Genomic DNA, 27505 nt, shown 5'->3' on the forward strand with positions numbered 1-27505 from the left:
AATTTAGTATGATCTATAAGCTGTTTTCCTCATGGGGACCGACAAAATGTCCCCACAAGGTCAAAAATTTCGGGTTTTACTATCCTTATGGGGACATTTGGTCCCCACAAAGTGATAAATACACGCTCACACACACACACACCTTGTCTGTCCAGCTTGGCAGTATGGGTGGAGGTGTAGTATTAGCACTTTAATGCTTTTGTTTATCTTTAATTACGGTCTATCTCAACCCTTCAGCCAACCTGTGCACATTCAGTTTCAACCTCATTCTGTCAAGGAGTTCAATATTTTTTTTAATGTCTTTTAATGGAATTCTTCCTGCCTCTCCTTATATGAAGGAGTGCCTTCACCTCTTATGTTATCAATCGTTATCAAACCTTTATTCTACAGAATCTGGGACCCAGTGCCCACAACCCCGTGAAACGCACCTGTAAAGCTTTATGGTTTTATGGTTTATATGTTCCAGTGTCATGCCAGATTGCAGCTAAAACAGAGACTGTAAATAAAAGAATCTGCCATCCCCTGAGTCACTAAATGGGCTAAAAAAAGGTTAATGTTTAGACATGATTGCAATCAGAAGTAAGAGTGATATGGCAAAACAAAGATGACATAAACTGCACTCTAATTTCAATCACTTGACCTATGTAACCTGTGCATTGTCATTGATTAGTGAGTATGTTACCTAAATCTTCAGCTTAAAGCATGAGAATGACAATATTACACAAACAGCCCTGTTTTGTAAATGCCTGACCTAAAGGTAAAATAAGGATCACCTCAATGGAGGAACCTCTACCTCGTTTATGATTGGCCATCAACTTTTCTTGATTGCAAGAAGTAACAAATTCCAAGTACATCAAGTTAATTTTCAAGCTTATTCTAATAAACAACAAGTGATCACTTTTCTATACAAACATTCATCTTATAAATAATAGCACTGCATTTTTATGTTAAACAAGAAAGAATCAATATTTAGGACCTCAAGACTTATTGAATGTGATTTAAATAATTATTATTGGTGTTCTGATGATGATGATTCTCTTTTGATTTGCACACATACAGAATGGCTCTTTTTGGGCAAGACTGTACTGATAATTCTCATCCCTTAATTGTAAATTTGCTATATAGTTAGAACTATAAAACATAGTTACATACATCACAATTTACCCTTCTCTCACAATGTGAATACATTTGGTATTAATTGACTATTGGAGCAATTGACTAACGATAATTATCTTACATTAGACATGCAGCATAAAACTCAGTCAATATTGCTTTGATACTAAACATTGAACAAGGCAAATTGTTGTTAGTTTACGACTATGGCACAATCTGTAAATTAATCCTTTCACATGAAGCATTAGTTCAAGGTCTGTGCAACATGCTCCACAATGAATATGTCTGTCATGGTCACACATACTACATGGATTAAGCAATTCAAATACTTGTCACAAATTGTGTTACATTATTTTTTGAAGAGTTTGAAAAGACAATTGGCTAAAAAGAGACACTTATGAAACTGCCTTGGATGAACTGCGTTTTATAAGTATCTTTTCCTCTGGAATACTACTAAACCTAGTTGAAGAGTTTGTTTTTTGGGGTGGGGTGGTTATTTATTAACAGACTGCACCATCTGCTGGTCATAAAACAGGGACACTTATCTTAGGCAAGTTTAGTAATTTGTGGTGTACTTTTATTGGTTCAGAAATAATACATTTCTCGACCGACTTTACTGAGAGCCAGTCTAGTATCTTTATTTCAATTCTTGAGATCATAACTAAAAAGTAACTTTTAACAAAAAGTTAAAGAATAAAAAAAAAAAAATGACAATAGAAATCCCTTGAAAACAAAAGTAAACTAAACAGGCATTTTCATTTTCACATGACAATAAATATGGACCATAGACTTTCTATCTGTACAGAGACAATGTACCTAATCATTTAACTTTTATTATAAAAAATATGACTTCAGTGCAATTTCCCTGCAAGGCTCCATGCCAAGCCTTCTTCTCACGTCTTTTTCAACACCAGCGCTTCCTTCTCGTTTATGTACGGAAAAAATCTGAATGCGAAACACCTCACAATTCTGCAAACACCAGCTCATTTGAAAAACAAAAAATGTATTCATAAAAATTATTCACAGCCTTTCATCTTTGTTGACACTTCAAGCAGTAAATCTGGACAGAAAAAGGCACACATCAATATAATTTGTGCAATACTGGACAAGAGACAAAATATTGGAATTACTCATGATTTAAGTCTTCACCTTGGTCATTTAGAAATACATTCATACCCATACTTAACGTTTAAGTATTTTTGTATATATGCATATTCAAATAGATATATTAAGATTGTAATGTCAATAAAGATACAGGAGGGACAGATATAACTGATTTACATAAATATTTTTCTTTTCAAGAAAAAAGTGCATCATATTACAATCTTGAATATTGCAGAACAAACATTTAACAAGTTACCAATAGTATTGAAAATTTGAATATAAAAAAATAACCGCATTACAAAACAAAAGAAATGAATAGTATTATTAACAGTAGAAAGCATTGCACCATTGTGCACAAGAGGCTTTTAAGTGCTGTCTGGACCCCCTTCTTGGCTCTGAGCAGCACTGCCAGATTGCTGTCCTAAACTTTCTTCTGAAGAAGAGCCACGTCCCCTGAGTGATGCCACTGCAGGCTTTTCGGTCTCATGCAGCTGTCTAGTTTCATGTGAGGATCTTTCTCTTTCTCCCTGTGAAACTATAGAGATCCTCTTAGCTCCGTCGCTTTCTGCTGCACATTTTCTAAATGTTTCAGGAACGAAGGTGTGACTCTGAATGGCGGATCTAGAGCCTCCATATTGTAGAGCGGGTGGTTTGGCTAATTTTGAGCTTGTACTAGAACAAGACAGGTCAGAATGGGTCGCTCCATCTTGGCTTTGTGTCTTGCTGTACACCAGGGATCTTTGTGGACTTGTCTCAGGGAGGGATATCCATGGGAAATCCCTCCTGGCTAGGGAGAATTGGGAGTCGTCTTTGTGAGAGGGGGTAGAGGATGACAGTTTGGGCCGAGATCTGGGTCTGAGCTGCACCATTTGTATGCCTCCTATAGGAATCATGTGATATGGCATGCGGGCTTGGTCCTGGGAATGTAAAGGAAGGTGGCTAAACATACGGTCCACTGTCCGTGGTGTAACAGGTGTGGGTGAGAAAGGTTCACTGGGGGAGAAGCATAACGTTGGAGAAACCAGGCAAGGATCCGGGGGCATTTGAGTTTGTTGAGTACCAGGCTTGTCCTGTAGGGAGAGACATGGCATTGGAATAAAGCTTATCCAACATCACTAAGAAGCAAAATTGTTATTTTTTTGGCAGATATGACTTAAATATTTTTTTTCTTTTTGTAGTCTGAACAGCTAAAAAAAGAGAAAAAAAAAAGATATGAAATAATGATCAGTGTACCTTCGGATAAATTAGTTTTCTCGTTTTTGTCTTCAAAAGGGAAAACCACTAAACTGACCGTTTACTCTTTTTTTTTTTTTTTTCCATCTAGAAAGAAATGATAAAAATTGAGAAAACTATTGATTTAAAATTTTTTCGTTTCATATAAGAACTAGAAAAATTTCATTTTTTTCATTCAAGTGCTTAAAAGAAGTGTACAACCTTATTATTTGATTTGCACATGTGGATGGACATGACACGCCCATTTCTACTGATTGGTTAAACCTGCAATGTAATCTCTTCTCTCCCTCATTCCTTCTCTTCAGAATAAAAGCTTTTTCACACTGGACATGGCGAGCGTTAAATCACCACAAGTTTATCACATAGTTTATAATATTTTTTTTTCTCAATACGGTTCTCGCAATGCGGTTTCAGGTGCGCACGTTGCCATGGCTACAGTCAGAAAGAACTTAACTTTGCCAGACACGTCTTTCTGTAGGCCTATTCCTTTTTAAAAGTGAAATATCTGTGGGGGTGTACATTTGTGTCCATATATAGAATGCTATGTGTTAAACAGAACAGTATGAACCTTACATTTTTAATGGCTACAAATAGTTTTCATTTTATTTTTAGGATACAACATCTAACCATGAACTAGTTGAATAAAATGAAACCCTTATCTATTATGCAGCCATCTCTCTTTATCATCTGGACTATATGAGCTGCATACAGACAAGATGTTATTATATGCGTTCAACCATTATGCAATAAAATATTATTTATGGACAGCGTATGTGTTTAAAACAGAATGGGAATTATGTAAAATAATTGCTGCTAAGTAAGGCTCTTCTAGCCACAATCTGATTATGGTATTTAATATGAATACCCCATTATACACCGATCAGCCACAACATTAAAACCAGCTACCTAATATTGTATAGGTAAGTGCCCCTGATGCTTTTTGTTTTTGGCACCATTCTGAGTAAATTCTAGAGACTGTTGTGTGTGAAAATCCCAGGAGATCAGCAGTTACAGAAATAATCAAACAAGCCCGTCTGGCACCAACAATCATCCATGCGATTATCTAATCAGCCAATCATGTGGCAGTAGTGCAGTGCATAAAATCATTCAGATATGGGTCAGGAGCTTCAGTTAATGTTCACATCAACCATCAGAATGGGGAAAACAATTTGATCTAAGTGATTTGGACCATGGTATGATTGTTGGTGCCAGACGGGCTGGTTTGAGTATTTCTGTAACTGCTGATATCCTGGGATTTTCACGCACAACAGTCTCTAGAATTTACTCTGAATGGTGTCAAAAACAAAACGCATCCAGTGAGCGGCAGTTCTGTGGATGGAGAGACCTTGTTGATGAGAGAGGTCAACAGAAAATGGCCAGACTGATTCGAACTGACAAAGTCTATGGTAACTCAGATAAATGTACCTTTTTGATATATTTTTTTTAATAAAACAGATGATCAATAACTCAGATGACCAATAAATTAATTACACTAGGGATTCATACTTTGAGTGTGAGGGGGGCGTTTTCAGGATCAGATAATGTCTAATGATTTTTTATTAAAATTTTTTTAAATCAAGCAAAATACAACTGTATGTCAGCGAAAGTAAATCAGGAACAGGTCATGTTTGGTGCCATTTTATTTCATGAATTCAATGGAATCGTGAGCGGGCCTCAGATAGGCAGCCATAAGTGAAGAACTGAGCATGACTCGTGCCCAGACAATGAACTTGACACTTGCCGAATAAAGACTGAAAAGCAAAATGCAAAACTACAAATGAAAAAAAAAAAAAATTCGAAAGAGAGAATGAAATAACTAATAATACATGAACAATATGGGCTGAGCACCTTCCCTCAAAAATTCCTATGGTTCTTTTGTGTCCTTTATAGGCTCCTCAAAACCATGACGATGTCCTGCGAGGCTTATTCATATCCAATAAACATTTATATTTGCCCTTATGTTTCCCCTGCAATAATTGGCTTGATTTATTTATCATTCATAACAACAACAACCAGATAAAATATATTAAGATACAGTTAGGTCTGTGCAAAGCATCCCAATTAATAATTTTCCTTTTAAAAACAAAAAGCACTGCCAGCCCATCCCACGGTGACAAAAGCGAGTTGGTGAGTTCATTGGTTTTCATATCCAGGTGTCCATTGCTTGATGAGCTTGCAATAAACATGCAAAAGAAAGAAGTTATTGATCATTTTAATGTTCTTCATTAAAATTATTAGAATTTATCAGCAAAAGCAATGGGCAAACTTGAACTTGGTAAAATCGTATTTTCTATGAACGGATTTGAGGAAGAACAGATGATGGGCGTTGACCAATCAGTGGAAACAGGAGTGTCAGGCCCGCCCACATGTACAAAACTAATATTCAAGTTATAATCTCGGTTTATAAGCACAAATTAAATTTATTTTTCTTGTTATTGGCTATTTCTTTTTTAATTGAAAAACAAACAAACAAAAACAAGCAGATACAACATAAATTGATGTGATGTTGTAAAGAGAGACAACGGAAATGTGAGAAATGAACGGTACATTGGTTATTTAGTTTTAAAGACAAAAACGAGAAAACAAATGATCCAAAAAGGTACACGGTACTTTTTTTTTACAAACCCGATCCAAACCACATTCAAAACGACATTTGTAAATGGTAAATGGTCTGCACTAATATAGCACCTTTTTAACACCAATGGCGGTAGAGCTGCCATGCAAGTCGCTAGGGATATGGGTTCAGTGTCTTGCCCAAGGACACTTCGGCATGTGGAGTCGTTTGGGCCGGGATTCAAACCACCAATCCTGCGATTAGTGGCCGACCTGCTCTACCAAGTGAGCACAGCCGCCCTTACTATATAAGTGCAGACCATTTACATTTGTGGTTTGAAGTCCAATCAAAATCGGTTTGAAAATTAAGATCAGATTTCAAGTATTTTGATGTATATTTTGTTGCCATTTGGGATGCTACATAGCAATATGAGTAAAGTTCGATGATATAGTTGCTACTGTACATGAACTAACTTTCCACGTACAGCTATACTTATATCACGTAACTTTCCTCATAAAGCTAACTATATTACCAAACTTTCCTCATATAGCTAACTTTATCACCTAGCTTTCCTAAAGTAGCTAACTATATCATCTAATCAACATTCCTCATATAGCTAACTATATCATCTAAATAACTTTTCTCATATAGCTTAATCTAATATCTGACTAACTTTCCTCACATAGCTATGGCATCTGATTAACGTTCCTCAAATATCTGTCTTCTGATTCACAAATAGCTAACTAACTTTCCTCATATCTAACTATATCATCTTACTTTAGTCATATAGCTAACAACATCATCAAACTTTCCTCAAGTAGCTAACTGTCATCTAATCAACGTTCCTCTTAGAGTTAACTACAACATCCAACTACATTTTCTCATATATATTTAATCAAACTTTTCTAAAATAGCTAACTCTACCATCTGACAAACTTTCCTCAAAAAGCTTAATCTATCATCAAACTAAATGTCCTCATATAGCTTACTATACTGTACCATCTGACTAACCTTTCTCAAACAGCTATGTCAGCTAACTAATATAGCTAACTTTCTTTCCTCATATACTGTAGCTTAGTACAGTTTATCATCTAACAAACTTACCACATATATAGCTATCTGTGTCATGTCTATATTCACTCTTCAGTGAATTTGAGAATGAGTGAACTAGTGGTTTTGGAAACAGCATATCCTGCACCGTATATGAATGTGTTACAATACATTCATGTCTCCTCTGTTTATATTAGCTTATATACCTTTTGAGTACATGTAGCATCAACTCATACATGTGCTACAAGATTGTATTTCAAAACCAAATAAGATCTGTGTGCAGTCAGTGTGAACAAAGCATATGGATATTGGCATTATAGGCATAACATGTACGGTGTCTGTGAAGCCCACCTGTTGACCCTCTGTCGATGGAATGCTAGGCTCCCAATGAAGCCCTGCAGGAGAGCTGTGCTGTCGATGGGGCTTAAGGGATGTAGAAGAAGAGAGAGCTCTGGTGCTCCTATGCCGGGTAGGAGAAAAAGGCCTCAGGGGTGAAAGGGGCCTGAGTGGGGAGAGGGCCCTGATGGGAGATGGGCCCCTCTCTGGAGAGGGAGAGAGATGACTAGGTGAGGACAAGTCAAGCCTGGGAGACAAACTTCTAAGAGGTGAGCCCTCACTGCTTGGAGAAAAGGCCCTAGGTGAAACATCCCAGCCCTTGTGAGAGAATGAAGCTCTCTTGCTTCTTGGAGATGCAGCTTGTACAGGCCAAAATCTGCGAGGTGAGGGGTATTCCTCTTCTGCTCTTTGATCACATGAGTCCATCTGTAAGCCATGCCCAATTTCAGATAAGTCACGTGTGGATTGCCTAGTGTCAGTGGAACAGGCTGAGGATGGTTCATCATGGGAGAAGTCATCTTCTTCATCTTCGTCCTCATCATCATCTTCAGAGTCTTCAGGATCAGAGAACCGGTGCTCCTCCTGGTCTTCTGATTCACATACTCGCTCCTCACTGCCTCCTGTTTGACAGAAATGGACATCTGTTCATCATCAAACAAAGGGAGAAGGTTCTGTCTTCGTCCTGCAAGACTACCACAAGACATGCCCACTACAAGTTACATCACCCTTTAAAAAACCAGCGAAATGCTTAAGGCTGGCAACAGTTGGATGTCAAATTTGTACAATGTGTTTGTTGTTTATTTGGAGTCCTGCAGCAACCCTAAATATATCCCTAAGGGCACCTACACACAAGAGTTAATGCTGCATCAGAGAACTCTACAAATGCATTGGGGATGGTGCGTTGGAAGGACAAAGGACAAACTCTGTGATTAAGGTTAGGTTGAGGGTGCTTGCACAAAGATTAAAAAGTTCAGTTGAATACAATTATACTGCTGTATGACTAGATGGTGACAGTGAGAGGAAATGTGATGAAAATGAAGTGAAGTTAGCGGTATGCTAAGCAAAAAGGCTAACAGATTAGCTTGTGAAATAACTGGAGAAAAAAATAATCTTTTATATCTTAAGACTATATGTGACAGATAGTTTAAAAGTTATTCTGTTATGTTTACACAGTTAAGAAAACATGAATCATTCAGTGAATATGTAGGATTTTAATTGCTCTTTTAGCCTATAGAATAAAATTATGATCCATTGCCTGCGTTATTTGAAGTGGGCGTGTCATGTAGTGGGTGTTCCTTGACGTCTTGCGGGAAGCAGACAAAGGAGCTTTTGAACAAAGCATTTGAACAAGAGCGAACTTTACAAACAAACAGATGCAAATCCAAAGCAAAATCAACTGATATATTCTGCACATACATTTTTCCTTGGAAGGCTATATATAGCATTTAAATACAAAGCATTCATGTTTTATAATTGGGCTGTGCTTCATTCAACAGCTACATGTAAAATCAAGTGAATGGAGTGTGGCTGAATGGGATATCCTTGGAGCTCTAAAATGCTCTGGGGATGACAAATGTAGCGACAGAGAAAGTGAGACAGACGAGGAGAAGGGCAGTTTAGTTTTCAGTTCTGGCTAAATATATAAACATGGTAAATGCAGGAAACTGAAGGTCACAGTCTTGTTTCTCTTTATGGTAAACTATTTTCAATGCCCCCCTTCAACTTTTAAGTCTGAAAGCACACTGCATGGTAGACTATATATTGCTTTGGCACCAATGACCAGCAAAAACATAATTTCAAAAGATTTAGGTGGAACAAGTTTTGAAGTACTTTGTCCAAAGAGAAAGTATTTTAAGCATTGTTAATTGATAATACACCTGAACCACTATTCCACAAGCTAAATACTTACATTTGATACATGCAGCATCAAACTCTGTATATGAACACTCAAATTCAGAGACGTTTCAAAAGAGATGTATGTCTAGACATGTAGACATCATATGCAGAATTATATATTACAAAGGCAAATTCACATTTCCTCTCCCAAGTCACAAGAGAAATGTGGAAAGTAAAATTTATAATCAAATTGCAACTTTACACAACAGCAAAGATGTAATTTCTCTGCAACCCTACCTGCTTCCTCAGTCTCCAGCTCATCCACAGTTGGCTTGGATACACCCATCTCCAGGCATTTCTTACCGTGGGCCTTGGACTTCGTGTGTTTGGTAAGGTTCCCTTTGAGGAAACAAATATACATTCTCAAAGCTGGACATGTTGACGAACATACAGTACAATGACACTTTTTTGTGTGTGGACTTTCAGTGACTAAGCAACCTAAAGCGACAAATACAAATGAAGCTTAAATGATCTGCCTCCTTATATAGTCAAGTAGTAAAGACTATAGCAATCTCAAGCTATTTAAAGAGATAGATCAAAAGGAAAATTCTCTCATCATTTACTCACCTTCATATTGTTCTAAACCTGTACGACTTTCTTTCAGTTAAATGCAAGATGTTATGCAGAATGTTAGCCTCAGTCACCATTCACTTTAATTTAAATGGAAAAAAGATGCGATGAAAGTGAATGGTGACTCAAGTTGTCAGCATTTAACATCTCCTTTAGTGTTCCATTGAGAAGAGAAATTCAAACGGTTTTGGAACAACAACAGGGAAAGTGATGGAAACTATCCATTTAAGCTCTATATGTCTGAACACCCCTTTAGGCTTATGATCCATACAGAAGCTAGCTGAAATAGTAAATGGAATAAGTTTGAAAGATATGTGATTACCTTTGGTTTTGAAGGCAAATTTGCAGTGCTTACAGACGTAGGGACGGACATCTGTATGTGTGCGAATGTGCTTTTTTAGCATACTCGGCTTCTTGCAGCGAATCCCACACTCCCCACACACGTATTTCCCTCTTCCCCTACCCCGCACATACACGTACTCCTCATTTGACTTATACCTGCTCAGGTCAGAGAGAGCACCAGACCAAGAGAAAGACATGCAAAGAAAGATGTTAATACACTTAACGGATCAAAGATTTATAAGGGTTTATATTTTTATGATTCATATTTATCTACTTGATAGAAATATGTTTGAAATATACTTTAGTATATAATGAAGGATTTTTCAATACGGCATATGCATTTTGAAAGCTATCTGTAGACTTTTATGAAAAGTGTAAAACATGATGGGGTGGGGAGTTATAAAATGTCTCACTAAACATCTGTTTCTAGGCAAAAAAATAAAAAAATGGTATGCTCGACTCTGTATGAAAGTCTTTATTTAGAACATTTCAAATGTAATCATTATGACACCATTAAATTCTTCTAATAATAGTTTAAATAAGTATTTTAACAGATTTATATTAGTCCAACACAAGTTTTGCAACAAAACACCATTCATTTGTAATAATTACAAAAACATAATTAATTGTTTATAATTAATTGTGAATACCTTTTTTATGTCCTTCAAACTTTGTCAGATTTGCCCAAACAATGGCTCAAAATAATCTTTGGACTAAGCCGAACAGAACTGACCAAACAGCATTTTGATTAGTGCAACCATTCGGAAATTATGCCAATGCAAAGTTAACAAGGTGGACTATGAAACAGGAACCGAGTCTGTATCTCGGCAATGCTTTATCCTATTGAAAGGAAACTTGGTATGCTTCATCAGGGATCATGATCTAAGTGTACATGCAAAGTTTGGTGACAGCGCCACCTAAGGGTAAAAAATATAAAAATTGGCTATTCTGGCAAGTAACTTTTGAACCATTTGTCCTAAAATCATAAGCTTGTTATTTTGGAATCCAATGATACCACATTTTCCAATTTCATGCTTATTGCCTCTCTGCCATTTAGATTTTTTTATATAAAGAGATATATCTTTTGAACACCTAAATTAGTTCAAAAATTTAAATGTGTATGCTTCACCCACATCAGGTCCTGAGGGCACCTGATCAGTTTGGAGACAGCATCAACTATAGTTCAACAGAAAATTGTCTGTTTAGCATGGTTATCATGCTACATGATATGATAGCTTAGCATGCTAATTGGTTAGTATGCTAACCAATGCTTTTGTGTGCTCACGCTAAAATGTCATGTCTCTTTGGCATTGTTGAGATGGATCAGCTGAGTGGCACAGTGGTTAAAAAAATGAGGCTATGGCTCAAAAGTGAGTGTCCAAAGAATGGTTTTAAAATGTTTTACTTCAGTTGACCTCCGAGTCTTCATGTTGTTCTTAATACAATGTAGGCTGTACTTCACTTTAAAATTCCTGCTTCAATTCAAACCACTTAGATAGAACCAAACATTTTCTCAGCAATTATGTTGTACTCTCAACTTGGATTGTCTCTTTAGTGCCGTATAGACTTGTCAGTTTTGTGGTGTGCAGTGGTTGAAACTCTGGACAGTGGTTCAAAAGACTGGGTGAAAACCCCACTTCAACTAGTCTTAACATTGTGCCCCTGTTTTTTTGCATTGTGTTTAGTGAATGCCAGAAGGACTTGGCCCTGATCATACATGCTTTATTTATTATTATTATTATTAAGATCAAGATTAAGATCAACACATATGGGGAAGCTATACCCTTCTTAATATTAAACATCTCTCACAGATAATATTTGGTGAAGCATTCTCTAAAGAGAACAAAAGCACTGTGAATACATAACATACAATAAATACACATGTAGGAGTTATATTAATTTTATAAAATGTTTTATTCAATTTTATTCTACTTTCTTAAATATAAATTCAAACTATTCAACATCCTGCATCCTACTTTAATAATTTGGCATTGAATTAAAATTTAAAAGCCATTCCCAATTCAACTCAACATAACCCTGCTTCAGTGGCATTGTCTCCTACTAATATGGAAGAAAGTAAGCACAAAAGACAGTTATGAGTTTCAGAAGAAAAAAGGATGCTGAAGGATGTGAGATTTTGGAGACAACATGGAGTTTGTACATGAGAGAGACAGGTAGAGAAAGAGAAAGAGAGCAAAGAGACTGGTGTGATTAGGGAATGTGTGGGAGTGTGAGTCGGAAGAACCATACGAGCAAAATAAAGGCAGTGAGAGAGACAAAGGAAGCAGGGATAAAAATGAAGGCTGTGAGTTGTTACTGCAGTTTAAGCTCTCAACCACACTGAGAAATGAATGCAAGAGACTCAGCTAATGAATCCAAAGCTTTTGATGTTTACAGGTCAGCTTGCCTTTCTTTAATTTATTATCCATTCATTCATTAGTCCGTCTTTTGATTTTTTTCTTTTAAAAACAAAAATGCAATTGAAATCATGTATAACATGTGGCAATTAGTATTCTTTATATATTAAAAACAAATATCACTGCAAATATATGTGGAGCTTAAATTTCTGTGGTTATTCCTGTCAGTCAATTGAAGATAAAAACATGTTTTCTTACTCCTCAACTGCTCAATTCAGAGATGTTGTTGGCACAACACTAATGAGCAGCAGACTTCAAAAATAAATCTGCAGAGCTGCTGTCAGTAAGTTATCAGAACTCTCTCTACACTCCATCCAAATGTATGCCTTTGAGCAGAGGTGTGAATTCTGCAGACAACAGAACCAAGCATGCTGAATAAAGTCCCCAATGGTTTGTATCCTTGCCTGTACTGCCATGTCTTTGTCACTCATAAAGAAAATAGCAAACATTCTGTTTGAGTAACTGCGCTATACTTACCACTTAAAATAAAAGTGCTTAAGTGGCAGGGGAAATGATGCATAAAATGCACTATAAGGACTCTTTAACATGACTGCAAACTGTGAAGGCTATATACTGTATAAATAAAATACTATATACTTATGTTTTGGACAATATATTTATGTACAGTATACAGGTCTTTCCTGTTATCCAGTACCTTTTCAGCTCAGTAACTTAAAAAAAAAAAATGCCTCTGTTGTAATTTAACTAAGTATTTCTATAAAAGGGTATACAAGACTTTTCATTCTCTGGTCTAGCTCAGCTGCTTCAAATTTTATAGATAACTAAAGGAAACTACTATCTTTGCCTGGGTAGCTCAGCAAGTATTGACGCTGACTACCAACCCTGGAGCCGTGAGTTCGAATCCAGGGTGTGCTGAGTGACTCCAGCCAGGTCTCCTAAGCAACCAAATTGGCCCGGTTGCTAGGTAGGGTAGAGTCACATGGGGTAACCTCGTCATGGTCACAATTAGTGGTGCTTTCCCTCAATGGGGCACATGGTAAATTGTGCGTGGATCGCGAGAGTAGCATGAGCCTCCACATGCTGGTAGTCTCTGTGGTGTCATGCACAACAAGCCATGAGATAAGATTCGTGGATTGACTGTCTCAGAAGCGGAGGCAACTGAGATTTGTCCTCCGCCACCCAGACTGAGGTGAGTAACCATGCCACCACGAGAAGTAGTTGGAATTGGGCATTTCAAATTGTGGAGATAAGGGGATAAAAAAAGTTAAAGAAAAAAGGATACTACTATGATTAGTTCAAAAAGGTAGAAAATGGGTATAATATTTTATATCAATTCAATTACGACTAATATGTCGGAGACATGAAAAAGTATTGCACAATAGTAATGACCCACACAGGCATGAGTAGCAATTTACTGTTCTTTACTCACCCGCCCTCAAAAATGCAAGCACGTGTCACCTCACTTGCTGCTGAGGTAGCGGGCTCATCGTCAGCAGTATTATCTTTTTCCTCTCTTTCAGTTGGTGGATCCTCCTTTACTTCGACAGGTGTGTTAGGAGGGGAGGCAGGTACCTACACTCCAGACAGACAGGTTAACTCACCAACACTGCAGTACAACTACAAACTTGACTAAAACCACATATTTTAAAATGACACATGCAAGATTTCAACATGTTAGACTTATTTCTATAGGACACAAATAGGGAAATTACAGTGATGTTTACCTGTGAGGTGCTAGCCTTCTTGCTCCCTGTGGGAACCAGTTTGTCAGTGTTTGGTAGTGAAGCTGTAGCTATAGTGTATGTCTCAGCACTATGTTTCTGCTTGGAATGCAATAAAGACAGTAAAATCTTGGTGGAAAAACCAGGCAGATTGGGATTATGCATGCTAACACTCCACGAGGAATAGACGGAAGCTTGTGCATCTCTGTGTGTAGATGGGTTGGGCTTGGTGTAGTTCAGATAGCACCAGCTGACAGATGTAGTGGTATGTAAACTGGGGTATGAGGGGTCCATGGTTCTATCTAGACTTGTTACCCTTGGAACATACCTGTGTCCTACCTCTTTCCTTTCTTCCTGCTTTAAGGGCTCAGTATTGTGCTGTGTTTTGTCCTGCTTGCTTAAAATGTCAGATTCTATGACTTCTCCTGCATCTTTTTCCATCCCCACTGTCAGCTTATTTTTACCCTGTTCCCCCTCCTGAGATGTATTATCACATTTATTATCTTCATCTTCCTTGTGATCCTTTTCTTTTTCCTTCTCCTCTTTAACCCGTTTTTGATGCCGTTGGGCGTCTAAACTGAGTTCTAGACTACCTGCAGGTGACAGTATTCGCTTACTTCCACCAGCACCAAGCTGCCCATAGCTGTCATCAGATGAAGTTCCTGCTCCATGCTCCAGAGGCAGCGGCATGGAAATATAGCTCTTGGAACTTGCGGTGGGCAGCCTGAGGTAAGATCTTTGAAGCCTGTCTTCCAACGTACTCATGATTACCATAGACGTGCAGCAGATTGGATGTTGTGTTGTGGCTAAAATCTGTGAGATGGTTGTATACATGGCACTAGCATATGTAGGAATGTGAGTCTGTAAGCGCACAGGCACTACAAGAGAAACCACTGGGGCAAGTTGTTCAAGACATGGAGCAATAATGGGATGAGGATTGTGGGGAAGGATTAGCTGCTGTTGTGAATGACCAGGACTATAAAAGAAGGAAGGTGATGACCTAGACTCCCTGAAAAGAGGTCCTGAGGGGACCTGAATAGTCAGACCACCTGGCATGGGAAAGCAAACATTTTGAGTAACGTCCCTTGATTGCAAAGGAAATAAAGTGGAGAGTGGCTGAAGGGGTAGTCCTAATTGTTCTAAATACTCAAGAGGTCTTGGATGCAGCTGTGGTGGCTCACTGTGAATGAGGGCTTGATGAAACATCTGGGTTGAAATGATCCCAGATATTGCAGTAGTGACTGGAAAGAATCTAGTGAGCTGACGTGGGGTGCAAAAATTAGGACTTGCTTGTTGTAGGGGAAAAAGTGCTGGTGGGAGAGAAAGAGGGGATTGGAAAATCTGCAAGGTCTTCCCTATATGCTCAGAGCTAATCCTAGAGGTCCTGCCTCCAATTCCATAATCTTTAATTGTAAATGGAGGATGATCAGTGTAGGAGCGGCACACAGCTGAGATGCCAGGTTTACTAAGTGGTGTAGAAGATGGCTCCTCCTGATCGGAGTTCACCAAGGGTTGCATGCTTCACCAAGAGACATTTCCTTCTCTCCTTCCAAGTAGCAGAGGTGTGCTGTAGAGAGAGGCATCCATAGTCAAAAGATTTACTTCTTGTTTCTTCTACATGTCCAGGATGTGGAGGACTTGCATGTGCCTGTTCAGAGGTGGAACGGCGCATCTCCCTGTGAGAATGATGGTGTTGATGGAGACTTGATGGAACAGTCAGCATGTGAGACCCTTGGGAGCTCCTGGTGCCACTCTGCATCTTAGAGTCTGGCCTTCCTGATTCCTCAAAGGATGTAGACTGACTAGAGGCATGGGAAACATTACTCTCTTTGCTTGGGCTGTGTGGCAAGGATATTGACTCAAAGCTAGATTCTCCTGATGACTGGGTTGCCTCAGCTAAACGGAGACGCTTCTTCTTTGGTGGTAGCTTCTCTGCAGGGAGCTGGGCCAGACTCTGGCTGCGCTGAGGCCATTGGAATTCCTCCACCTTCTCTGACTCTTTGGAGGTGCATGTGTTTGCTGGAGGTGACACCATCTCCGTATCTGGCTCCTCCGTAACCAGGATTTCTGGAACTTGAATTTTGGGTTGACGGGTTAACCTAGATATGGAGGTTGGTTTTGGCTCCTGAGATGGCTCTTGTTTCTCTGTTTCCTGATTTGCCATAGAAATGCTTTCCTGTTTTTCAAATGATCTGGTATGTTGGATAACAGAAATTTCTTTCCAGGGACCCCTCTTTTCTGACTCACTTTGTGAAAGGGCAGGTGTGCCCTGATTGTCAGTACTGCCTAGCATTGATGGGATCTGAGTGCTGAAGGAGACTGCTGTTGGGCCAGGACTGGGAGGGTCGTCCTCAAGACTTTCCTCTTTTTTTTTTCTCTTGCGTACAGCCATGGCCATGTCTTTAATCTTGTAGCTCATCATTTGTGACTGAGTTTCAATAAAAGAACTGCCATCCTCAATCTGAAGACCCAGTGGAGTTTTAATCATACAAGCAACTCTGTGTGCTTCATAAGCTTCCTGCCTCTTCAAGCGAGTCCCACACATTTCACACTCATAAAGGTGTATTTCCTTTTCATGCTTCTTCCCAGGATCTGACTGTTTCAATCTAGAAGAAGGGCTTGCATCTTCAGTAATGAGGTCCACTCCAGTTGGCACCTCAATAGCGGGTTGGCGTCGTAACATTCGTTGGTGGGGGCCAATCCTCGTTTCTGCTGCTATGGCTTGTTGCTCATCAAAAGATTGACTGAGACGAAAGCTGCATGAAGTTGTATCTGAAGTGTCAGCAGAGGATGGCACTGATTGACTTCTATACAGAACTGCACTGGAGCTCTGACTAGCCAATGTAACTTTATCAGCAGAGTATGAGCCTGGGAAATCACTTGCAAATTTACTAGTAATATGTTGAACTGCAGAGCCACAAGAGCCTGGGACATCTCCTTTTGGTTCAAAAACACAGGGTTCTATGGGTAAGGAGAACTTGACAGACTCAATGCTACTTCTCCTAGAGAGTGATGAACGTCTTGGTTTGACACTATCAATTTCACTTGTATCCACAACAGCTTCATTTATAGTAATTAGCTTGGTTATATGCTCAATGACTTGTGTCTTAGGAACAGTGAAAGGGAGTGATTTTTCCTGTTGGCCTGATGATGACTGCAGTTGTTGATGTGGAATCCTTTGCTGTTGTCCTAGTCGCCCATACTTTCCAAGAATTATCTCAGCATAGGTTTTAGCACTGGGATTTGGTGGGCTCACTTGCGAGAGCTCTGCACTTCCAGAACGGGAAAAATAGCCAGATTCTGTGCTGCCCTTACTGCCGGGACCCAATGAGGATCGGGTTTCATCTGAAGATGTCCTAGGAGCTCGCTTTCTCTCACTTAGCCTCATTGCTAACCTTTGCTTGACTGCATGTGAATCCTCAGTTTGGGGAACCTCCTCTGCAAATGACAATTCCACCTTACAACATTTCTTCAGAGTTGGCCTGTCCTGTGATGTAGATGGTATGTGTTGCCCAGTCTCATCCTCAGAACCTGTACTCTCTCCTTCTGTACACTCTTGTTGCTCCTCTACCAAGGCTCCACTCTCAGGCCAGCTTAAACTGGGTTTTTCATGACTTGAGGCCATGCCTGCTTTTATCCGATGTGCATGGGATTTGCGGTGTTTGTACAGGTTGCTTTTGGTCTTGAAGGAGAAGCCACATGGGACACAAGGATAGGGTCTCTCTCCTGTGTGAGATCGGATGTGTTTTTGAAGAACACTGGGCTTCGCACAAGGACGGCCACAGTATGTGCACACATATTTTCCCGGTTTTTGGGGTTTGCGTTCTTTCCTACAAGGGGTGACTTCCTGTTCTTCCATATTAGGCAGAGATTGAGTTTGCTGAACATTATGAATTTGGGGAGATTGATCGATCGGGCCAGAACAGCTGCGTCTTGAAGGACCAGGCATGCCTGAAAGCTGCCAAGATGACACACTTGCCTGTGACTGCTGCTTCTGTCTTTGGAGCATTTCGAAGCGTTTTGGCTGCCTGTGTTGAAGGCAGCCATGAGATCCATGGATAGATTGCGAGGTAACTTGTTGCTGTAATTGAGGAAGCTGTGCCCCTAACAAGGACTCCGACAATGGCTGCTGTTTCCCACCAGGCCGCTTCCCATCAGCCGACCAGCTTTCCTCCGCCTCCATAGAATGTGGGGAGGAGGCCTCACAGATGCAGTAGGAATGCTCCTGTGAGTGCCAATCCAGTTAACATCACTGCATCAGTACTTCTCAGATAGGTAGTAGTTTTACTTGCACTTTAGGGGGATAATTGTATTATGCCATAATTAATGTTCCACATACTATATAATGTTTTGACTGAAAAATACATAATTAAAGAGTGTCTGTGTGTAGCTGCCATATACGTGAGTGCTGGTTGTGTGCTGAATGTTTCCCCTCCTCTTCACAAATGGCTTCCATGGAATTCATCATTGTGTGTCTTTTGGGCTGATGCCAGGAAATGGGTCAGGACAAAGAATGTCTCAAGATGCTTCTGAGGTGCTTACTCTGCTCACATGTGAATCATTTTTAAAGCCCTATTTGCCTCTGCTCACTGGCCCTGCAGAGACAAAAACAGAAAAGTGTTCAGGTGTTATGAGCAGTGTTGGGCAAGCTACTAAAAGTTAAAACTGCAAAGTTTAAAAGAGAAAAAGGAAACTAACCTAGCAAAACAACTCAAACAATACTGAGATTTTATAAATGCTGGGTACTGATAGCCTGGACACAGCGGAGCCTTATAACTCAAAAGTGATTCAAGCTATTATCAAGCCAGTGGTTTCAAAATGATTTCACAAGTATATATAAATTTAAATTGCTTCTTTTCACCTTTCGTTGACGTACAAGTTATTTCTTTTTTCTAAGTTGTCATTTAATCGAAACCAAAACAGAAATTTGGATGAATGAGGAATAGGGCCTAAAGCCTAGAAACAGAAATGGTCTTGTTTGCCTGCATGTAACTTACATAAAAGTGACCAAGTCAAGACATTAGGAGTGCTTGGGGCCACCTCTTTAGTCCACTTCAAAGCACTCATAATGAATACTGCAGGTTAAAGTTGCTATATTCCTAAAATGTAAAATTTACTTGATCATGGCAACCCCCAGTCTGACAAAACATTTATGCCTTCAATATATAAACATGGGTGTTCAGAAGTAAGTGCACTTAACTTTTTCCACAGAAGGAGTTCAATCAGCAAACGAGACCACATTTTTAGGCATCTTGAGATAACTGCCACATGCTGAACTCATACTGTAGCTCTTCTAGTTTATTTTGAATGCTCAGTGGTTTATCCATAGGTCAAGGAAAATAAAAACAAAGTAAAAGGGAGTTTTCTGAGTGATTCTATAATTTAGTCCCAAGTACCTGATTAAACTGGCATCATGTAATACTAGAGAGTGTGATTGGTATGTGCATGCAGTGTTTTTTATTTGTTGCTATTTATCATTTTCAATTAGGTATCTTCCTCTTCTCCCTTATGTTTATGAAAATTACAGCAACTGTGGTTTCATTACTTGCAGTTCGCTGAGGGAAAAGCAGTGAGGTAAAAAAGCCATTCCTTTTCCTCTTGAAATAACTTGACAGATTCTTGACTGAGTTTACTTTCCCAAACAGCTGGTGCGGGCTGAGTGATGCGCAACAATTTAATGAGCTTTTTCAGAGCAGAGGAAGGCTTTGGTTACGGAGTGGCTCTTATCAACAGCAAGCAATTATCGAGGATATAACAACACTAGACCATCATTACTTATGACATAGGTGTATTTTTGCTTACTTTAAATGAAAGGATTGAACCACAAATTCATAATGAATCTCTTTGATTTACAGAGGGTCATTACAGTGTATGGTGCAAACTGTGTACTGTAGAATTAAACTGTGCTTGATCGTTGGAATTTCCACGAAGACTGATACTAAAAGATATAAACTAGGAAAGTCATTTAGATATGGGGTGGAGGGGCAAGAGACTAAAGGCAAAAGGCAAGAGACATTGTCACTCTGTAATGGATGTCTGTTCATCCGTCCAAGATCAGTGCAAGACAGCTTAATGATCTCTGACACGATATTGATGTGGCTCTTAAACTGGGAGATTAAGAGCATTTTGGGTAGGGAAAGCACTATATTAATTATTTATAGTGATCTATGAGCAATGCACTGGATTGGGAGACCTACCATTACAAAATTTCCCAAGCACACATTAAAAAAAACTAAAAACAAAAGAAAAACAAATAACAAAACAAAAAGCACAACAAATTTCAAATTTAACATATTTTTGTATAATTTGTCAATAGTAAACAAAAATGAATTCAGTTTATTAATGTTCAAAATACTAATAATTTGTGACAGTTAATTTTATTCTGTATTTTATTTTGTTTTTACTTTTAATTGAATAGAAAAAGTAAAGATAGGAAAGGACGTTAGGAAGAGAGACAGAGAAATTGGGATAGGAACATGACACCGACCAGAATTGAACCCACATCTCTTACTACTGTACTGTGAGCTAATGCACTAAAAATGCATGAAATGAGCTTCATGAACAAATAAAAATTGTGCCCATGTATGATTGTCTTTATATAAAAAAAAAATCATATTAAAAGTTGGGCCGGAAACATTTCTAAGGAAGTCAACAAGTCCCCTGCATTATTGGGAATGTGCCGTTTAAAAAGCACACCCAGATGTCACGAGTGTGTTGCGCTGTAATTTAGGCAAAGGGTGGCAAATTTGAAGAAGCTAAAATATAAGATTTGGTTACAACATAATTCTATCGGTGTTATTTTACAATTTTTACATGACAATTATTAAAAAATGTGGAAATAGTAATAAGGAATGAACAGGTGTGTCCACACTTTTGCCTAGTACAGTACACTTGAAGAATTTACCTTATACTCACAACACCTGTAAGCATGTAAATCTAAATATGTGTGTAATACAGAATTCTACTTATGATGATGATGATAACAGTGGAAAGAAGGGAGGAGAACAAGATTGAGGCATGAGACAAGAAGAATGAGAGTAAGGGTTGGACGTTGGACACTGGATCCTTAGTCAGCAGAAAAACAATAAATGATGCTGCCAGCACCTTGAAGAATAGACAGCACACAAATTTTGCACTACTCATTCTCTTTCTGTCTGGCTCACGTAACATCAATAGCAGAGAGACGCAGGAAGAACAAAGCCAGGCAGAGGACAAGTGAAGGATCAACAGAAGATTCAAGGAGAATGGGATAATATAAGGCACTGTCTCTTAAACATGAATGGAGTGGCAGTATCATAAAACTCAGGCAGACATGCAGACCCTGATGCAATGACATTTAATGTTTTTTGAAACCCTGAGTTACGTGATCTTTTAATGCTGGGTTAGGCACTTGCAATTCTGAAAGTGGGTTTGCACCACTTTAACACTACCTTTTTTGATACTTAAAGGGATAGTTAATCCAAAAATTATAATTTTCTCATCAATTACTCACACTCATGCCATTCCATATGCATTTGACTTCTTCTGCAGAACACTTACAAAGATTTTTAGAAGACTAGCTCAGCTCGGTTGGTCCTCACAATGCAAGTGAATGTTGACCAGAATTCAGGTAAAAAAAGGACATAAAGGCAACATAAAAGTAATCCATATGACAGTTAAATCCATATCTTCAGAAGCGATATGATTGGTGAGGGTGAGAAACAGATAAATATTTAAGTCCATGTTTTTACTATAAATCTCCAACTTTAACCAGTCCCAACCAGTAGGCGGCATAATGTTAAAGTAAATGTCACTTCCATACCAGAATGTGGGAGTGAAAGTGAAAGTGTAGAATTACAGAAAATAATTATTATGGCAAATGGGTGAGTAAATGATGAGAGAATTTTCATTTTTGGGCGAACTATCTGCGAGCACGAGAGCAGGGCGCAAGAGAAAGTGCGAGCGCGAGGCAATCGATTGTTTTACGCGACTGCTACCGGGTTCTTGAATAACGTATAACATGCGAGTAAGGGCAGCCGGTGGAGTTTCTGGTGCCCCCTAGGGTAAGATGGAGGCTACCTGGAGATTTAGTGCCCTATGAAGACTGCGAAATATGCGTCTAGAGAGCGACGGTACTGCTCGGAACACAAAAGGAGATATTGAGCAAGATGTCAGCCTCAGTCACCATTCAATTTCATTATATGTAAAAAGAAAGCAAAAAAGTAAATGGTGACTGAGGGTAACATTCAGCCTAATATCTCCTTTTGTGTTACACCGAAGAAAGTCATGCAGGTTTTAAACAACATGCAGGTAAGTAAATAATGACAGAATTTACCAAGGGTTACAAATGACAGTTAACAATTTAAAGTGTGAAAAGCCCAATATCGTAATTTAGGTTTGGTTTCACTTTCAAGATTAGCTGGATTGGTAATCTGATTTTAATCCATCAAACCATCACTGAACCCTTTGGATGTTGAACATATCAAATATCATGCAGAGAATGAGCTCAACAAATATGACAAACTTCTCAGAATTCCTAACAAAGCTTCCAGACAGCAGTTAAAAAAATCTAAAACAAGTTTTAAAGCTCCTCAACTAGAAATCTCACATTTCCCTCTACACATCTACAGGTGAAACTCGAAAAATTAGAATATCGTGCAAAAGTTCATTAATTTCAGTAATTCAACTTAAAAGGTGAAACTAATATATTATATAGACTCATTACAAGCAAAGTAAGATATTTCAAGCCTTTATTTGATATAATTTTGATGATTATGGCTTACAGCTTATGAAAACCCCAAATTCAGAATCTCAGAAAATTAGAATATTGTGAAAAGGTTCAGTATTGTAGGCTCAAAGTGTCACACTCTAATCAGCTAAACACCTGCAAAGGGTTCCTGAGCCTTTAAATGGTCTCTCAGTCTGGTTCAGTTGAATTCACAATCATGGGGAAGACTGCTGACCTGACAGTAGTGCAGAAAACCATCATTGACACCCTCCACAAGGAGGGAAAGCCTCAAAAGGTAATTGCAAAAGAAGTTGGATGTTCTCAAAGTGCTGTATCAAAGCACATTAATAGACAGTTAAGTGGAAGGGAAAAGTGTGGAAGAAAAAGGTGCACAAGCAGCAGGGATGACCGTAGCCTGGAGAGGATTGTCAGGAAAAGGCCATTCAAATGTGTGGGGAGCTTCACAAGGAGTGGACTGAGGCTGGAGTTACTGCATCAAGAGCCACCACACACAGACGGGTCCTGGACATGGGCTTCAAATGTCAAACATCTTACCTGGGCTAAAGAAAAAAGAACTGGTCTGTTGCTCAGTGGTCCAAAGTCCTCTTTTCTGATGAGAGCAAATTTTGCATCTCATTTGGAAACCAAGGTCCCAGAGTCTGGAGGAAGAATGGAGAGGAACACAATCCAAGATGCTTGAAGTCCAGTGTGAAGTTTCCACAGTCTGTGTTGGTTTGGGGAGCCATGTCATCGGCTGGTGTTGGTCCACTGTGCTTTATTAAGTCCAGAGTCAACGCAGCCGCCTACCGGGACATTTTAGAGCACTTCATGCTTCCTTCAGCAGACAAGCTTTATGGAGATGCTGACTTCATTTTCCAGCAGGACTTGGCACCTGCCCACACTGCCAAAAGTACCAAAACCTGGTTCAATGACCATGGTATTACTGTGCTTGATTGGCCAGCAAACTCGCTTGACCTGAACCCCATAGAGAATCTATGGGGCATTGCCAAGAGAAAGATGAGAGACATGAGACCAAACAATGCAGAAGAGCTGAAGACCGCTATTGAAGCATCTTGGTCTTCCATAACACCTCAGCAGTGCCACAGGCTGATAGCATCCATGCCACGCCGCATTGAGGCAGTAATTAATGCAAAAGGGGCCCAAACCAAGTACTGAGTACATATGCAGGATTATACTTTTCAGAGGGCCGACATTTCTGTATTTAAAATCCTTTTTTTATTGATTTCGTGTAATATTCTAATTTTCTGAGATTCTGAATTTGGGGTTTTCATAAGCTGTAAGCCATAATCATCAAAATTATATCAAATAAAGGCTTGAAATATCTTACTTTGCTTGTAATGAGTCTATATAATATATTAGTTTCACCTTTTAAGTTGAATTACTGAAATTAATGAACTTTTGCACGATATTCTAATTTTTCGAGTTTCACCTGTACTGTCCTACTGACAAATTTGCCAGAACTGATAACATATTGTCACCTTGTTCATTGTATGTTAATTACCCCCCTTAGAATGATCTAAACATCTTCCCATTGGATGTGGTTGGTTCTTGTTTCTAGTAGTTTACAGGTGAGCTGACCCAGATGGTGTGCAACTTGGGTTCTGCTGCAAATCAATTAAAAGGTTTTCAAGGATTCTAAAGGCGACATGCAAGCATGTTGTCAAGACTGTAGTTTCAATCTTCTGTGGTACAAATCTCTGAGCCTCAGTCACAATTTAATTTCACTGCATAGAATAAGATGCAATGAAAGTGAATGGTGACTGAGATTAACACACTGCTTAACATCTCCTTTTGTGTTCCACGTAACAAAGTCTATGGATTTGGAACAACATAAGGGTAAGTTAAAACAGAATTGTAATTCTTGGGTGAACTAAGATGATAATCCAATTTTACTGCATATCAAATACTTTTCTTTATTAGTGTTGTCAAGGTCCCAAAGATTCAGTAGTCGGCTCCGACACCAATGAAATTTCACGGTTCTTGAAAACAATTTCGATACTACAGCAAAAATATGCTAATTAGATAATGCTGAACACACCAGTTTAGTTATTTTTAGTAATTGTATAATTATTTTAATAATCATAGTTTAATAATGATAATTATTTTACTCCATGTTTTAAAGTTTAATTTAATTTCATAATCAAAATGGTGTCTAATCAATTAATTCTTAAAACATTTAACAAGTGAACATGGAACTTTTCAACATGCATTTGCCTTTTCCCCCAAACTTTTATTCAACAGCAGTCTTGCTTGTTATATATTGCTTAGTTATTATTATTATTATTATTATTATTATTATTACTACAGTGAATATTACATTTTACTATATAGTCACAATTTCTTAAATTTCAGGCATCTAGCTTTTATTTTGATTCGTGCTTTTATTACGACGTGTGTTTTTTGCCAGAAGCATTACATTTCAGGATTAACAGTTCACGACATGGCCTAGTGTGATCAAATAAGACATTAAGGCAGAAACACTGGTATCGTTACATCTTTTTTATTTCAGTATTGACTTGGCATCGAAGTACCGGTACTTTTGACAACAATAGACTTTATGATGTCATGGTGATGGGACCATTAAAATAGTGAAAATGTTTTTTTACAGTAAAGGATATTGATGGATAAATGCTTGATAAGAGTTAGTGCCTCTCTGTTCAGTTTCTGTACTCCTGGCAGCAAGGCTACGGTTCCCATGGAGACAGGCCCAAAGCTAGCCATGGCAGATGGAAGGTGAGCTGGAGGTCTAAATTTGTATCCCAGCATCCTCTCTGAGTGTAGTGGAACGACGATAAGAGGAAGTAGATAAACAGGCTGACCTCCACATGCCAGTGGCAGCATCACATAACCCCACGTGTCTACTTGCTGGGACATCAACATGTTCATCAAAGACATACATGGAGGCCCATTCCGAATGTCACTTCGCAGGAGTCAGATGTACACCTCACCACCCTGCCTGTACTGGCACGAACATCAACACTCAGTAAAGATCATGACCCCTCTAAACCGTGTTTCTTACCATCCATGTCCAACACAGGAAACAACATTGTTTCAATGGAATAATTACTGGTCACTTGTTAAACTACAAGCCAAAAAAGCAAACCATAACTAAAGGCCAATCAGTAAGGGTTTTTCCAATGACCAATTCTCAATATCTAGAGAGCAGCGTGGACAGCCAATATTTTTCAAATGAACAGTGTCTCCCAAAAAGTACTTTGACACTTTTGCACACAAATACTGAAAGATTCAGTATTTCACTACATTATATAACAAAGTATACAAAAGCAAGAGCCATTTACAAACAAAGAATGCTAGATCTTTTCTTAAAATTTTTATTTTTTTTTGCAATTACTTATAAACGGTTCCCTTTAATACATTTTAGGAAAAGTCAGAAAATGTTTAACATGAGAGTTCTTGTTACCAGGCAATAAATCAAAGCTATCGGTCATATCCTTATCACATCGAATTTTACCACAAATTTTACTTTCTTTTCTAACGTATTTACAGTTAACATCACAGTGCTTCAAGGGTGAATACAATCATGAATCATCAGCATAAACATGATAAAATATATATATATATTTTTAAATTAACCCTAGAGGGAACTTCCTTTCCAAGATCTTGTTTATATGGTATTTTGGAGATGGGTCTAAAATGTTTGAAGTCCCAGGGATCCAAGTTTTTTTTAAAGAGGAAAAAAAACAAACACATTTTTAAAACTAGCCAGGGACAATGCCACATGTCAGACTACTATTTATAATAGATAAAACACTAGGACCAATAATGTCCACTTCCTCTTTAAAAAGGTGAGAAGGCACAGGTCACAACTAAAACAATGTGAACAAGCAGTAGATTCAAATAAAACATCCACTAAAAGGTAAAAAAAAAAAAAAAAAAACTTTTCACACAAGTCTATAGAAGTATTTGAAAAAGTTGTAATAACTGGATACAAATACTTTACATGTGGTGTCAAACATAACTCTTGAATTATTGCTATTTCATGAGATAATGCAAGAGAAATAGGTAGATTTATCCATCTTAACAGCTCTTTGATAAATGAATAAACATTCTTTCATAATATCATAAGAAACCTTTAATTTGTCTTTCAGCCACTAATGTTCAGCTTTTCTACATTCTTGTCTAAGAATCTGTGTAGTAGCATTTAACCAAGGTTGTGTCCTTATTTTATGACTCCTCGATTTAAAAGAAGCCAACGAATCAATGATATTAGTGAAGATAGAATTAAGTAGAGTAACTAGGTCCTTAGGTCCCGCAGAGGATGAGGTGGGGGAAATCAATAAAAGTAGTTAAAACAGATGTACTAAAAGCAGTCGAGAACTCAATGGCCATGGATGAAGTAAAAACATGAGATAAAAAAGCAGGTGACTGATGATTTTTTGAACTTTACCAATAAAAGCAACATAAAAAAACAATAAATTTATGGTCCGAGAACAAAGTATCCTCAATAATAACATTAGCC

At 38.4% G+C, this 27505-nt stretch overlaps 1 protein-coding gene across 1 annotated transcript in view; it reads right to left on the minus strand.

The window, feature by feature from the left end:
• Window positions 1–1669: 1669 nt before the first annotated feature.
• The window catches only part of LOC127657600 (transcription factor HIVEP3-like), a 34518-nt gene continuing 8682 nt past the window's right edge, over window positions 1670–27505 (minus strand). The window contains 7 exon segments of the mRNA XM_052146463.1: window positions 1670–3287; window positions 7406–8010; window positions 9524–9625; window positions 10179–10354; window positions 14006–14148; window positions 14301–15798; window positions 15800–18892. Of these exon segments, the coding sequence (XP_052002423.1) occupies window positions 2583–3287; window positions 7406–8010; window positions 9524–9625; window positions 10179–10354; window positions 14006–14148; window positions 14301–15798; window positions 15800–18480 (5910 nt within the window). The 5' untranslated portion in view covers window positions 18481–18892 and the 3' untranslated portion in view covers window positions 1670–2582.

Source organism: Xyrauchen texanus, chromosome 17 (genome assembly GCF_025860055.1).
Source record: "Xyrauchen texanus isolate HMW12.3.18 chromosome 17, RBS_HiC_50CHRs, whole genome shotgun sequence".
NCBI classification, from domain to species: Eukaryota; Metazoa; Chordata; class Actinopteri; order Cypriniformes; family Catostomidae; genus Xyrauchen; species Xyrauchen texanus.